We start from the raw sequence: 14,630 nt of genomic DNA, 5'->3' as shown, positions 1-14,630 counted from the left end.
GAATTTCTACTTTAAAAAAAAAAAAAATCTGCTGTGTGTGGGGGGCGGTGCGGGGAAGAGCTCAAAAGACAATGCAGTGTTGACAAAATGAAGCCATATGAGAGCATTTTGTGATAGGACGATTTGTTTAGAAGGTTCTCACTGGCTTATTTCCCTACCCCCTCAAAACAAAAACACCTCCCTATTCCCAGACTTCCTCTAAAGTTTCTTTTATCAGAATGCTAAATTAGTGAGATTCTCATGCTATTCTAAAGTGCAAAAACAAGTTAATATCCCAACTTTTTAGTTCCAGGAAACAAGACTGCTTTTAGACCGTACCACAACTATATAGAGATCTATTTATATATATGTATATATATATATTATTTATATATCTATAAAATTATTTCCAAAGTTCTTGAGAGCTATCTTCTAAGGTCCAGTCTCTGACAGTAGGCAAGCTCAGTGCTTCGCTTTTGACGGACAAGGAGTTCACCAACTCACAGTGGAACCTGCGAATGTGTCTGTACAGGTCTCCCGACTGCATGAACCTGCGCTCGCACCACTTGCAGGCGTGCGGCTTCTCGCGGGTGTGCACCACGGCGTGGCAGCTCAGGTTGTGCGAGTACTGGAAGCTCTTGCCGCACTGGGTGCACGTGTAGGGCTTCTCCCCCGAGTGAGTCCTCTCGTGGCGCTTGAGCGTGTACATGCAGGAGAAAGTCTTCCCACAACGCGAGCACGTGGGCACCTTGTCATCGGCGGCGGGCTTGCTGCGGATGCCGTCCTGCTCGCAGAAGTGGGTGCTCAGGTGGATCTGCAGGATGTGGGGGCTGGGGAAGACTTTGTTGCACAGAGGGCACATGAAGATCTGGCCCGCGGGGCTCAGGATGTTGGAGACGTAGGGGAGCAGACTGCTCTCCATGCCCCCTTCCACCTGGACTCGCTCACTCTCCGGGGTCATCATTTCGTCCTCGCTGGCTTTGTCCTCCCGGTCCAGCTCCCGCAGGACCGAGTCTTCCCTCAGAGGAGCCAGATGGGCCGGCTCATACTGTACCCTGTTATTAGTGCTCACACTCTCCTTCACAGTGCTATGTTCCATGTCATAGTCATTAGTGCCAACATCACTCTCATCACAGGAAGCCTCTTTCTCCACCTTCACCTGCACCAGGTTGCTTCTCAGCACGTCCTCTGGGACAAAGACTCTGTTGAGCTGCAGGGGCTGGCTACTGTTTTTCCAGCTGCTGTGGCCTGTGGCTCTGCCTCTCCGCCAGCCTGGGGGATGCCTGCTGAGTCTGAGGGCAATCGCATCCACATGTTCCCAGGCTCGGCCGCCAAGTCCCTTTTGCTGGGCAGGATGTTCAATTTTTCATCTTCTCCTTCGTCTTCATCACTGGGCAAATCGCCTGCCAAGTGGCTGCTGCCATCGGAGAGACTCTCAACTTTGTCCGAACAACTTGAAGCATCTTCTTCCTTTTTGGTGCTGTCTGCCTCCGTGGTGGCTTTCTCTTTCAGCTTCTTTTTGCAGACTTTGACGATGTCATACATGTGGAGGTAACTGGCAGCTGCCAGCACGTCTTCAATGGGCAAGTCTTTGAACTGGAGTTTCCCTTCATACATGAATTCAAGCAGGAGAGCGAAGGCGGGGGCTGTGACAATGTCGCTGTTCAGATGAACAATGTCCCTTTTGTCCAGCTGGTCCTTGTAAAAGAGGTGGAAATACATGCTGCATGAAGCCAGCGCAGCTCGGTGCGCTCGGAACTGGGCGTCTCCCACCGGAACAGTGCAGTCACAAAGAAAACCCTGGTGCCTCTGCTCGCTCAGACACTGCAGCAAATGTCTGCTGTGGTCTGGAAACTCCATACTGTCTTCATAACCTTTAGGACGCATAAACCTGATTAAGTTCTTTCCTCTGAGTCTTGCTGGCTCCAGGTCTGTTACATCGGTGGAAAAAAAGCAGACTAACTTTCTCCAACTTGGCGGGGAATGACATAATGACGAACGCCTAGTTCAGGACACACTCCTCGGAGACAGCTTCCCTCCGCAGCCACGCGGCCTCTGCTCCGACAAACACCCTGGGCCCCGCTCCGATACATCGGGCGTTAATCACCCCACTTTCCCAGCGGGGTAGGGGGGCGAGTGACACTTTAACGAGCCCCGAGCACCGCCCTGGGCCAGCGGCTCCCACTCCACAAATCAACGCCTTCCCTTCTCGCGGCGGACCCACAGACGTGCTGTGAGGCTGGGGCGGTGGGGGGGGGGGAGAGTTTGTCTTAGGAGAGGGGGCAGGGGTGTCGAGTTTGGGGGTGGAGGGGGCTGGGGAGAAATGCAAATCTCGACGTAGTCCGCCGTGCATTAAGACGCTCCGGGAAAGAGGAAGGTTAAAAACCACAGGGAAGGAGGAGGTGGAGGGCGTAGAGCCGGTGCAGCAGGAAAACACCTTAAACAACAGCCGAGAAAACAGACCCGGGTCACGGCAACAACAAAAGAAAAGTCCTAAGAAGCAGCCTGGGGAGGCGGTGGTTGCCAGCGCTGCCCCGACGCTGCGGCGCGCGAGTCCCCGGGGCCTCCAGGCAACTGCACCAGCCTGGGGCGCGCGGGGAGTGGGGCGGGGGGGGGGGGGCCTTCCCCGCCGCCCCCTCCCCCCGGGCGCCACTGCAGCTGCACCGGTCCCCGGAGCCGCGGCCGTCCCGGGCGCCACTGCAGCTGCGGCGGCTCCCAAGCCCCCTTCCCCAGCCCGCCGCCCTCCGCACCCGAGAGGCGCCACCGCAGCTGCACTGGCCGGGAGCCCGCCCCGCGCCGCCCGGGCTGGGGGGGGGGGGGGGAGTGCTGGTGAAGGGGGGGTGGGTGGCGCGGCACGGAGCCTGCGACCCCGCAGCTGCGGCGGCCCCGCACCGCGCCTCCCGCAGCTGCGCCGCCCCCCGCCGCCCCAACAGCTCCAACCACACAAACTAACTCCGCTGGCGGGGGGCGCCCCCGGCCCGGCCCGCCCTCCGCCCGCACTGCCCTGCCCAGCCGGCGAGGGCCGCACAGCTGGCGCCCCCCGCCCGCCAGGGGGGCCGGGGCGCGGAGGGGGCGCCGGGTCAGGGGCCGGGACTCACACGGAGCGGCCCTAAGTCACCGCGTCCCCGCCGCCGCCGCCGCGTCCGCCGCCTCCTCCCGGCCGCCGCCGGCGGACTTGGTGGCCTTCCTCCTCCTCGTGCCCCCCTCCCTCCCGGCCCCCCCACCCCCCAGCCCCGGCTCCGTCGCCCGCTCCCCCCCGCCCCCTCCCTCCCTCCCACCCACCCCCGCTGGCAGCCGGAGGAGCGCGGCGGAGCGAAGAGGGCCCCACTCTCAACGGCTCCCCATGGCAGCAGCCCAGCCCAAACTGTCCTTATTATCATGTAACATGATTCTATATATCCCCCTATTTAGTGGATCAAAAAGTCTCCACTAAGAGACTACTGGAAAACACAAGAGAGTTTGGTTAAGTTACAGGTTATAAAATCAACACACAAAAAATCAATAACATTTGTATACACAGACAATGCAATGGCCAAGAAAGAACTGGTATGATCAGTCTCATTCTTAATAGCTACAGACAAATTAAATCTCTGGAATTAATTTAAGGATGTGAAAGATCTTTACAATGAAAATTCAAAATATAAAAGAAAGAAATAGAAGAAGAAATTAAAAAATGAACAAACTCTTCCATGTTCATGGATTGGAAGAATTAATATTATCAAAATAGACATACTACCAAAAACAGTTTACAAATTCAATACAATCCCAATCAAAATACCAATAACAACCTTCTTGGACATAGAAAAAATTATACAAAAATTCATGTGGAAACATAGAGACTCTAAATAGCTAAAGTAATCTTAAGCAACAAAACAAAGCCAAAAGCATCACAATACCAGATCTCAAGACATACTACAAACCCGACATAATCAATAGACATGTAGACCAATGGAGCAGAATAGAAACCCCCAAAAATCAATACTTGATTCTACAAAAAAACTTATCTTTGACAAAGGAGGTAAAAGCAATCCCTAGATAAAGGGGAGTCTCTTCAACAGTTGGTGCTGGGGAAACTGGATCTCCACATTCAGAAGTATGGAACAAGACCCCTACCTTACATATTTTACAAAAATCCACTCAAAATGGATCAAAGAACATTGGGGAAACATGACAAGTCATTAGCATAGGCAAAGATTTCTTGGAAAAGACTCCAGAAGCATACATAATCAAAGCCAAATTGACAAATGGTATTACTTCAAGCTAAAAAGCTTCTGCAATGCACAGAAAATACTCAGTAACTATGGACAGACAACTGACAGAATGGGAGAAAACATTTGCAAACTACACTACTGATGCACATTAATATCCATAATGTATAAAGAAGTCAAGAAACTCAACAGCAAAAGAATAATCCAGTGTGTTTTGAAATGGGCACAGGACTTGAACAGTAGTTTTTCAAAGGAGAAGATTCAAATGGCCAACAGACACACAAAAGAATGCTCAGGATGGTTACATAGCAGGGGAATGCAAATCAAAACCATAAGGAGGTTTTACCTCACCCCAGTCAGAATGGCTCTCATAGAGAAATCAACAAACAATAAATACAGGCAAGGAAGTGTGGGAAAGGATACCCTAACCCACTGTTGGTGGGAGTGTAAAATAGTACAGCCATCTGAAAATAGGTTACGTTATGACCCAGCCATCCAGTTCCTGGAATTTACCAAAATGAAATAAAATCAATGTATATAAGAGATATTTGTATGCCTTTACTGTAGATCAGTTTACAATAGATAAGATATAGAATCAACTTGGATGCCCATCAACCAAAGACTAGATAAAGAAATCATGGGATTTTTACACCATGGCATACTACACAGTGGTTAAAAAAAAATCAGATTCTATCTTTTGCTACAAAATGGATGCAACTTGAAACCATGATACTTAGTGAAATAAGCCAGTCCCAAAAAGACAAATACCATGTTTCTCCTGATCTATGGTAACTAATAGAGTACAAAAAATGTAGGGGCCAGAACTGCGGTATAGCAGGTAAAGTTGCCGCATGCAGTGCCAGCATCCATATGGGTGCTGGTTCGAGACCCAGTTGTTCCACTTCTGATCCAGCTTGCTGCTATGGCCTGGGAAAGCAGTAGAAGATGGCCCAAGTCCTTAGGTCCCTGCACTGCATGGGAGATCCAGAATCTCCGGGCTCCTGGCTTCAGATTGGCGCAGCTCCGGCCATTGCAGCCAATTGGGGAGTGAACCAGCGGATGGAAGGTCTCTCTCTACTTCTCTCTCTGCCTCTCTTTTTCTTTCTGTGTAATTCTTTCATAAATAAATAAATCTTTAAAAATGTAATGTATATGAATGAAATTGACATTTTGAGTTTTGATTATTGTTTACAGACCTTATCTCTATGGTTGAGAAACAGTGTTTTTATTCTTCTTGCTAGTTTTTGAATTCTTTACTTAGTAGAGTATTAAGCTTATGATTATAAAATAAACTGAAACTATGTCATTATAAAAATTAAAAGATAGACTAAGAAAGGAAGGTGTTGGGAAGGTGGGAGCATGGGAGGTAGGGAGGCTGGAGTGGGGAGTATCACTCTGCTCTAAATCTGTATATATGAAATACATGAAATGTGTTCATCTAATATAAATAAAATATTTTTAAAAGTCAATTTCTCACAAATTTATGTAATGAAACAAGTGATTCACAATTCACAAACTTAATTTTAAGTGTTCTGAAAGATAACACTACTTGCAATAACCATTCTTCTTAGTAAATATGTTTTTTTTTAAATTCTCCATAATGGCTATATCCCATTCTTGTTACATGTATATTTGGAATTTAATTCAGACTCCACATCCTAAAGGAAAGTTATCTGTTTTCATTTTTCTCTTTATAAAATGATCAAAAAAATCAGAAACTGATAACAAAAGTATGAAAATTTACTTCAGTGTGTTGGCCTCAAAGTTGTGATTGATACCGCAAGCATTATTAATATCAGTCAGTGTCATAATTGCTGTTATTTATTACAGATTAATTTTTTAAAGATTTATTTCTTTATTTGAAAGTCAGAATTACATAGAGAGAGGAGAGGTAGAGGCAGAGAGAGAGAAAAGTCTTCCATCCAATGGTTCACTCCCCAATTGGCCGCAAAGGCCGGAGCTGAGCAGATCCAAAGCCAGGAGCCAGGAGCTTCTTCCAGGTCTCCATACGGGTGCAGGGGCCCAAGGATTTGAGCCAGCTTCTACTGCTTTCTCAGGCCATAGCAGAGAGCTGGATTGGAAATGGAGCAGCCGGGTCTCGAATCGGCTTCCATATGGGACGCCGGGGCTTCAGGCCAGGACGTTAACCCACTGTGCTACAGCACCGGCCTCAATAGGTTAATTTTTTAAATGACTGTTACTTCACTTTTTTTAAGATTTATTAATTTATTTGAAAGTCACAGAGAAAGAGAGAAGGATAGGGAAAGTCTGAGTGAGATTTTCCATCTGCTGGTTCATTCATTCCTCAAATGGCTGTAATGGCTGGAGTTGAGCTGATCCGAAACCAGGATCCAGGAGATTTGTCCTGGTCTCCCGTGTGGGCCCAAGGTCCCAGGGACTTGGGCCATCTTCTACTGCTTTGCCAGGTACATTAGCAGGGAACTAGATTAGAAGTGGTGGAGCATCCAGCCCTGCAGGCAGCAGTTCAACTGGCTATACCACAACACCAGCCCCTGTTATTTCACTTTTAACTCTCCAAAGACAAGGATACCTTTGAATCCATAAAGAATCAGGAAATGTGTCTAGTTTGAATGAGGTTAATATTTGTCTATTGCTCTTTTAAAAGTGTTGAGTTCATGGCTATCAATGATATTACCATTTAGACAAAGTCAATTGTTGGTGTGCTGTGACTTACTAACTGAAGAAAAGTATATCATATAAGTTTCTGTCAAATATTTAATTCAATTACTACACTGAAAAATATTAAAGTTTAAATTTTAATCTGATTTAATACTAAATTAAAAGTGTTTGAACTCAAGACCCTTTCTTTTCCCAATTACATAGTTTTAATGATTATTCAACTTTCAATTAAAGGTTTGAGCAAATTACTCTCAATAAGTATTGCAACCATTAAGATTAATCATAACTGTAATAACTTTTAAATTAACACAATCTTTCACTTAACAAATCTTTGTGCAATAGGGCAAGAAATAATTACATTTTATTTCTCTTAAATGTGTTAGTAATTAACATTTCTAGTTTTGTATGTGAAATAAATGCCTTGATTCAAATATAAAAGGAAATTAATGAAGATTACAGTTTGTAATTTAAACTGAAGCCACAGGATATACCTTTTCATTTGTTAAAACTAGATTTTTCCTTAAAGTGTTTGAACATACTTTCTTGTGATTTTCTAAAGATGATAAGATTTTCCTGACACCATAACGTTCAGAGTGTGTTCAAGAAACTGATGTGTAAAACTCTGAAACAAAGTAAACTAAGGTTGAAAAGTACAAATAAAAGCAAAAAATATATAGATGTAGACAGGTCAGAGTGTGTATCAGTGTAATGACCTGGAAGCATTTGTACACACTTTAGAAAATAGTTTCTTGATCAAAGTGCCTAGACACATTTTAGACAGTAGAAGTACCATGTGAATTATTCGGCACCAACACTTCCCTTCTCTTGAAAAGTATTGAAGTATTACAAAATGTCATTGGGGGATTTCTGTGTGTAGTTTGCAGCAAACTGCTAACCACACATTCAGTACATCCAACCAATTCAATATCAACTAAATTTTACTGAAATGACAGTTGAGTCAGTTTACTAAATGAACAAAGACAAGTAATTTCTTTCCTAAGCAACCAAAACAAACACTATAAATAAAAGCATAAAAGTGTATCAGTCTCCACTACTCTCTGACAATAATAGTTCAAGTCATATTTATAGTTTTCAGTGTAACTAGTGTTGAAAGTCACAAGTTAAAATATAAATAAATGCCTAAGTTTAATATAAAGTAAAAATGCTAATTAACGGTTGTAGATGACAATGAAATATTATGAAAAAGATTCTTTTAAAATGATTAAATTAATTTTCAATTTATTTTCTTGGTTATTACAATACAATTGAAAGAAATAAACTGTTCGATGCATCTTACATGAAAAATAATTCACATTTTTGCTTTTCCAAAAGTGTACAAAATAAAAGTTATTTTGTTTATGTAGATTCAGAATCAATCATGAGAATGAATCACAATGCTTTTTCATGACATTAGGGAGAAACCATTTAAATAAAAAATGCACAATCACCAGAAATGACATTCTTCTCAACATTTAGCTGATGAGCTCACACTCTGACTTCTGCCTTTACTGAAAATAAAAAGAAATCTAAAATATAAAAATGTGGCGTGGCAGTGATAGGCCGATTTTGGAAGATTTTATCTGTTTCGACATTTTAAAATTTGAATATATCTCTTAGTGTTTCATCCCAACACCACACCCTACAGTACCAACATTTTTGATTAATTGATTAAATCCATTGAGGAATATAATCAGTTAAACAAGATTCACCACAAAAAAGAAATAAAAGACTTTGTTGTTTGAATTTAATTAAGACAGCTTAAATATGAAAATTTTGGTATATAAACTAATGAAACATGTTTAAAACTGTATAACTATTATTCTAAAAAGAATAAATTCATCAAGTCATTGCTGTTTGAAGTATGTAACTTCAATTTAAATGTCAGAAAATATGACTAAACATTTAGTTGAGTAATACATAAAACAGGCTTTTACCCAGATAGATTGTGTTCCATTAGAGGCAAAAAGAAATGAAATATTATTTCCTCTTACTTGTTTTTTTTTTTTATCAATTTAGCCTTATAAAGATCACATATATTTTTCCTCTTCGGTTACTTGCATTTGAATGCTTAAATTAATAGCAATCCAATGATTGATTTTATTTTTTAAGATTATGTTTATTTAATGAACACAAATTTCATAGGTGCAGCCTTTAGGAATATAGTGGTTCTTGTCTCCATACCCTCCCTCCTACCCCAACTCCCATCCCACATCCTGCTCCCTCTCCCATCCCATTCTTAATTAAGAGTCATTTTAATTAACTTTATATACAGAAGACCAATGCTATATTAAGTAAAGGTTTTTCACACACACACACACACAGCATAAAGTACTGTTTGAGAAGTTTTACAGTTAGTTCTCATAGTAGAACTCATTAAGGACAGAGATTCTACATGAGAATTAAGTGCACAGTGACTCCTGTTGATTTAACAATTAAAACTCTTATTTTTAATGTCAGTGATCACCTGAGGCTCTTGAGATGAGCTGCCAAGGTTATGGAAGGCTTTCTTTTTTTTTTTTTTTTTTTTTTTTTTTGACAGGCAGAGTGGATAGTGAGAGAGAGAGACAGAGAGAAAGGTCTTCCTTTTTGCCATTGGTTCACCCTCCAATGGCCGCTGCAGCCGGCACATCATGCTGATCCAAAGCTAGGAGCCAGGTGCTTCTCCTGGTCTCCCATGTGGGTGTAGGGCCCAAGGACTCCACTGCCTTCCCAGGCCATAGCAGAGAGCTGGCCTGGAAGAGGGGCCACCGGGACAGAATCTAGCGCCCCAACCAGGACTAGAACCCTGTGTGCCAGCGCCACAAGATGGAGGATTAGCCTATTGAGCCACGGCGCCGGCCTGGAAGCCTTTTAAATACACAAACTCCACCAGTACTTAGGGCCATAAGCAAATTGGAAGTTCTCTCCTCCTTTCAGAGGAAACTACATCCTTCTTTAACGGCCCCTTCTTTCCACTGTGGTCTCACTCATAGAGTTCCTTCAGGCAGAACAGTTTTTTGCCACAGTGCCTTAGCTTTCCATGCCTGAAATGCTCTCATGGGCTTTTCAGCCAGATCTGAATTATTAAGGGCTGATTCTGAGGTCAGAGTGGTGTTTAGGATGTTTGTCAATCTGTGAGTCTGTTGTGTGGACTGTTTCCCATGTTGGAACTTTCTCTCCTTTTTAATTATATCTATTGTTATTACCAGACACTTGGTTTTAATTATTTGATTCCTGTGACACTTAATCCTATCTATATTATCAATTACTACTTAATGTGATCATTTGATCACATAAGATGGCATTAGTACTACCTAGCTTAATGGGGTTGGAAGTCCCATGGCAAGTTTTTAGCTTTACCCTTAGGGGTAAGTCCGATGATTGGTTTTAACCCAGGAATGTTTGCATATGGAAGAGGGGATGGGAAATATATAATAGGAGATTAAATTATCCCAAGATTATTTGTTATTTGTCTCATGGGTGTGGCAAATGGGAGTCCAGTTCCCCTCTTCTGAGATCTGGGATGGAATTAGGGACTTGTTGGGGCTGACGCTGTGGCTTAGTGGGAATTAGGGACTTGTTAGAATGTTAGAATGTGGTGGAAACTGAGTTAAAAGAAATCCTATAGCATCAACTCAAGGCTCATGCAAAACTCCCCTTTTGTGCAAGAATGAAAAGACTCCAACAACTTGTAAAACTTAATGTAGGCCAGCGCCATGGCTTAACAGGCTAATCCTCCACCTTGCAGCACCAGCACACCAGGTTCTAGTCCCGGTTGGGGCGCCGGATCCTATCCCAGTTGCCCCTCTTCCAGGCCAGCTCTCTGCTATGGCCCGGGAAGGCAGTGGAGTCCTTGGGCCCTGCACCCGCATGGGAGACCAGGAGAAGCATCTGGCTCCTGGCTTCGGATCAGCACAATGCGCTGGCCAGCGGCAGTGGCCATTGGAGGGTGAACCAATGGCAAAAAGGAAGACCTTTCTCTCTGTCTCTCTCTCTCTCACTATCCACTCTGCCTGTCAAAAAAAAAAAAAAAACTTAATGTAGAGGACAGAGAATTGATTCAAACATACTATTGAATACTTCAAGGACTCTTGTTGATTGGCTTTTTTCTTTCTCCCTGGGCATTTCTGTTTGACTCTTATAGTTTGAATTTCTTTGCTAAAATCTCAAATCTGTTCATATACATTAACCATTTTAATAGATACTTTAACATGTTAAGTATAAATATTACAATAGCATCTGATAGTGACTTGGGGGTATCTCAGATTCATATTCTTCCAAGTACTTTGTTTCTTGGCATTGGGTAAGGTTTTTTTCTTCTTGTTGTGTTTCTCACAAAATTCTATGTTGTCCTAACTTGGTATCAAATACAGGACATTCTGTGTAATACAGTAAATTTTAAGATAAGTATTATTTAGATGAAATGTGCATGCCATTTGTTCTCTTGGGACATTAAAGTAGGAGTTGAGGCAATCTAAGCAAAGAATGGAATTTCTTTGGGTTTGTTTATGCTTTGAATATGGTTAACGTCAGTGACCATGATCCTCATCTTTCTCCATTTCTGGGCAGCCAGCTCATTATGCTTAAGATGGGGTCTTGTGGGGGGGGGGGCTCAGATTTTTTTCACAATTTTAATATTTAAACATTAACTTTTAGTATTCCCTCTCCCTCTCTATCTACAGACCCATCTGTGGTGGTCTTGCTCCTTGCTTTTGCCACCTCCCATCCTTAGATTTTGCTGTTCAGTATATGCATTTGTGCCAGTGAAATACTACTCATTCAGATTTTCTACCATAATGTATATATATATATATATATATATATATATATAAAGCACTCAGAGGAAGTGTGCAGAAAAATCTGATGAGGGAGACTCCACTGTGGCCCCAGGCTATTCAACATGCAATACTATCCTATAGTTGACCATTGGCCATTCAATAAATTTACCTGACTTCTTATATATTTATATGGTAACTTACACCTCTACTACTAGTGTTTTACCACAAATGACATAATCCATGCATCTTGGCTCTTGTGAGATTTGTCCCTCTTTTGATCTCACTACTTAATTCCTTTGGTACACTTAGTTCTCTAGTGGTTTCAAGAAAGTTATGATGTGTTGATTTATTGGACTTTGTTTCACTGTTGGTGTGACAATATCATTCTTTAAATCCTTGTGTGTCTTAAGCAGAAATGGAAGTCATGTATATTTGGTTTTGTGGTTGTATCTATGCAGTAATTATGAAACCTTTTATGACATTTTATAGACTTGAACAGAAGAGGAAATGTGTGATGTTGCTAGGCTTAGAGTTCTTACTGCAGAACAAAGGGAAGGCAAGCAATAACTTTCTAGGGATAGAGTCAGGATTGCTCCAAGTTTTCTAGGGAGACATATACTGGCAAACAGAAAACATTTTGGTAGCCATTTTATGCCTAAAGTTAAAATACTTCCTAACCCTCTGAAATTCTGTAATAAGACTTCCTAAAATAGTAGTTGGTATTAATAATCATGTTTCGTGAAAAAAATAAGGTTCTCTTCACAGTCACGTGCTTGTAAATGTTACAGGCAACATAACAGAAATGATATAACTGATCAAACTGAACATTATAACATAAATCTTATTGATTAAAAGAATTGACCATTTTATTGTATTTTTATATTTAGTATACATTCACCAATGAAATAAATTTTGTTGGCAAAATGATAAAAATATTCATTGAATATGTATTTGCAGCAGTAAAATACTACTACACTTTCAGATTTTCTACTATGAAAAATATCATTCTTTTATCAAAACACATTCATTGACATGGATTGACAAAGAGAAAATGGAGAATACCTGAACAAAACTTTTAAAACATCTGAATTTATTCTTGTATTCTTTGTGAATCCTTTTTGTTGATAGTACATACATTCTGAGATTTCAATTTAGACCTGAAGTGATAGTGAAATAATATGTTCTTACAAGATTTACAGAGAATTCTACTAACTCAAGTGGTCTAGATTGCTGATACAAGTACCTGAACGTTTTCACACTTTTTTCTTTACCTGCCTCTGTCTCCACTAAAAATCTTCATTATTTTGCCAGTCATTTAACTTGTATCTACCATATCTGACTCCATTGAGTCTTGATTTCTCACACCTTCTTATTAAAACCTTTGGCAGGCCCAAAGAATGAGCATTTTACTTAGTTTCTAATGTACTGCAAAAAATCAAAGCCCAATCCTCCGTTGATTGGAGTAACCTCTGTTCTAGCTTCCCAATATTTGACCTCCTTCATCTCTAAACTCTTGAATCTTTAATGCATCTTCTTTCCTGGTTGGTCTGATCATAGTCAAGGCTTCATTTTTTTAAAAAGTCCAATCTAAGTAAAAAAGGACTTATCTATCAATAGCCCTGCCTGAACATTACTCATTTCTTAAAACCCCTTTTGCTTCTTAGTATTTTCAAAATAATTTCCTACTATCTGACAAATCTTTAGGAGAACATTAGTTTGTTGAAAATTATTGTGCATAATATATTATATCCTTAAAAATTTCCTTTATTTGGTTTTTTTTCTGGGAGAAGATTATAGTTTTATTGGAATTCAGTAAATGTACTTTTTGAGCATTTATAAGAATGTGTTCAGCAGTTATTGGAAGGAGTATTCTAAAAATGTGAGTTCAAAGTAGTAGCATTCACATCACCAATATTCATCTATCTATACACCTGTTCTATCAGTAACTGAGAAAAAATTATAGAAGTTTCCACGTGTAATTGTAGATTTAAATATTTTCATTTAAATCTATCAATTTTTGTTGCACATGTCTGGAAATTATATTGTGAGATATCTGCATACTTAGAATTGTTATGACTTTTTTAAAAAATTGATCCTTTTTATTAGCCTATGATGACTATCTTTATACTTTATAACATTTTTTCCTGGAGTTTACTTTTTCCTACAATCAATATAACTACATCTATTCTTTGTGTTGGTATTTGTATAGTACATTTTATATATCCTTTTGTTTTAAAACTATCTGTATTTTTATACTCAAAGAGAAGTTTCTGTTGAAATGTTTTACCTTAATATCTTTTAGCAGTTTATATGGCATTCAGCAGAGTATGTCCCAATTCCACTCAGAGTTTGTTTTCATTTGGATATCTTCCCTGGTCTGAATTTGTGCTGGCACAGTGGTTTAATGCCCTAGCCTGAAGCACCAGTATCCCATATGGGCACTGTTTTGAGACCCAGTTGCTCCACTTCTGATCTAGCTCTCTGCTATGGTCTGGGAAAGCAGTAGAAGGTGGCCCAAGTCCTTGGGCCCCTGCACCCATATGGGAGACCTGGAAGAATTTCCTGGCTCCTGGCTTTGGATTGGCTCAACTCCAGCCGTTGCGGCCAATTGGGGAGTGAACCAGTGGATGGAAGACCTCTTTCTCTCTCTGCCTCTCATTCTCTCTCTGTGTAACTCTGACTTCCAAATAAATAAATAAATCTTTAAAAAATAAAAAGAAAAGAAATACTATATAAATTTTAACATAATATTTTTTACTATCATTGATTTCAAAGTATTGTCTTATTTTGAGTTGTTGCTGATTCTCCAAACCATAGATTACTTATGTATAACTGGTAAATTTCCTAATAATGAGGAATTTTCTGATTATTTTCTTAGTGATTTGCATATAATTTAAAAAGTAAAATGACTATTACCTATATGCTTTTTAATTTTTTTAAAAAGACTTTTTGTTTATTTATTTGAGAGGTAGAGTTACAAGCAGAGAGAGGGAGAAACATATAGAAAGGTCTTCCATCTGCTTGTTCACTCCCCAAATGGCCAAAA

General features: G+C 41.0%; 1 protein-coding gene across 1 annotated transcript; it reads right to left on the bottom strand.

Moving 5' to 3' along the window:
- Positions 1-382: 382 nt before the first annotated feature.
- LOC133761151 (zinc finger and BTB domain-containing protein 18-like) lies at positions 383-3,332 on the bottom strand. The gene is given in 3 exon segments (XM_062193816.1): positions 383-1,167; positions 1,170-1,853; positions 3,262-3,332. Coding segments are annotated over 2 exon segments (1,455 nt in total). The 5' UTR covers positions 1,840-1,853; positions 3,262-3,332.
- Between the last annotated feature and the right edge of the window lie 11,298 nt (positions 3,333-14,630).

The sequence above is a fragment of the Lepus europaeus genome, chromosome 5, assembly GCF_033115175.1.
Source record: "Lepus europaeus isolate LE1 chromosome 5, mLepTim1.pri, whole genome shotgun sequence".
In the NCBI taxonomy this organism is placed as follows: Eukaryota; Metazoa; Chordata; class Mammalia; order Lagomorpha; family Leporidae; genus Lepus; species Lepus europaeus.
Note: the sequence above shows the minus strand (reverse complement) of the source record. Positions and strands in the feature narration are given on the sequence as shown.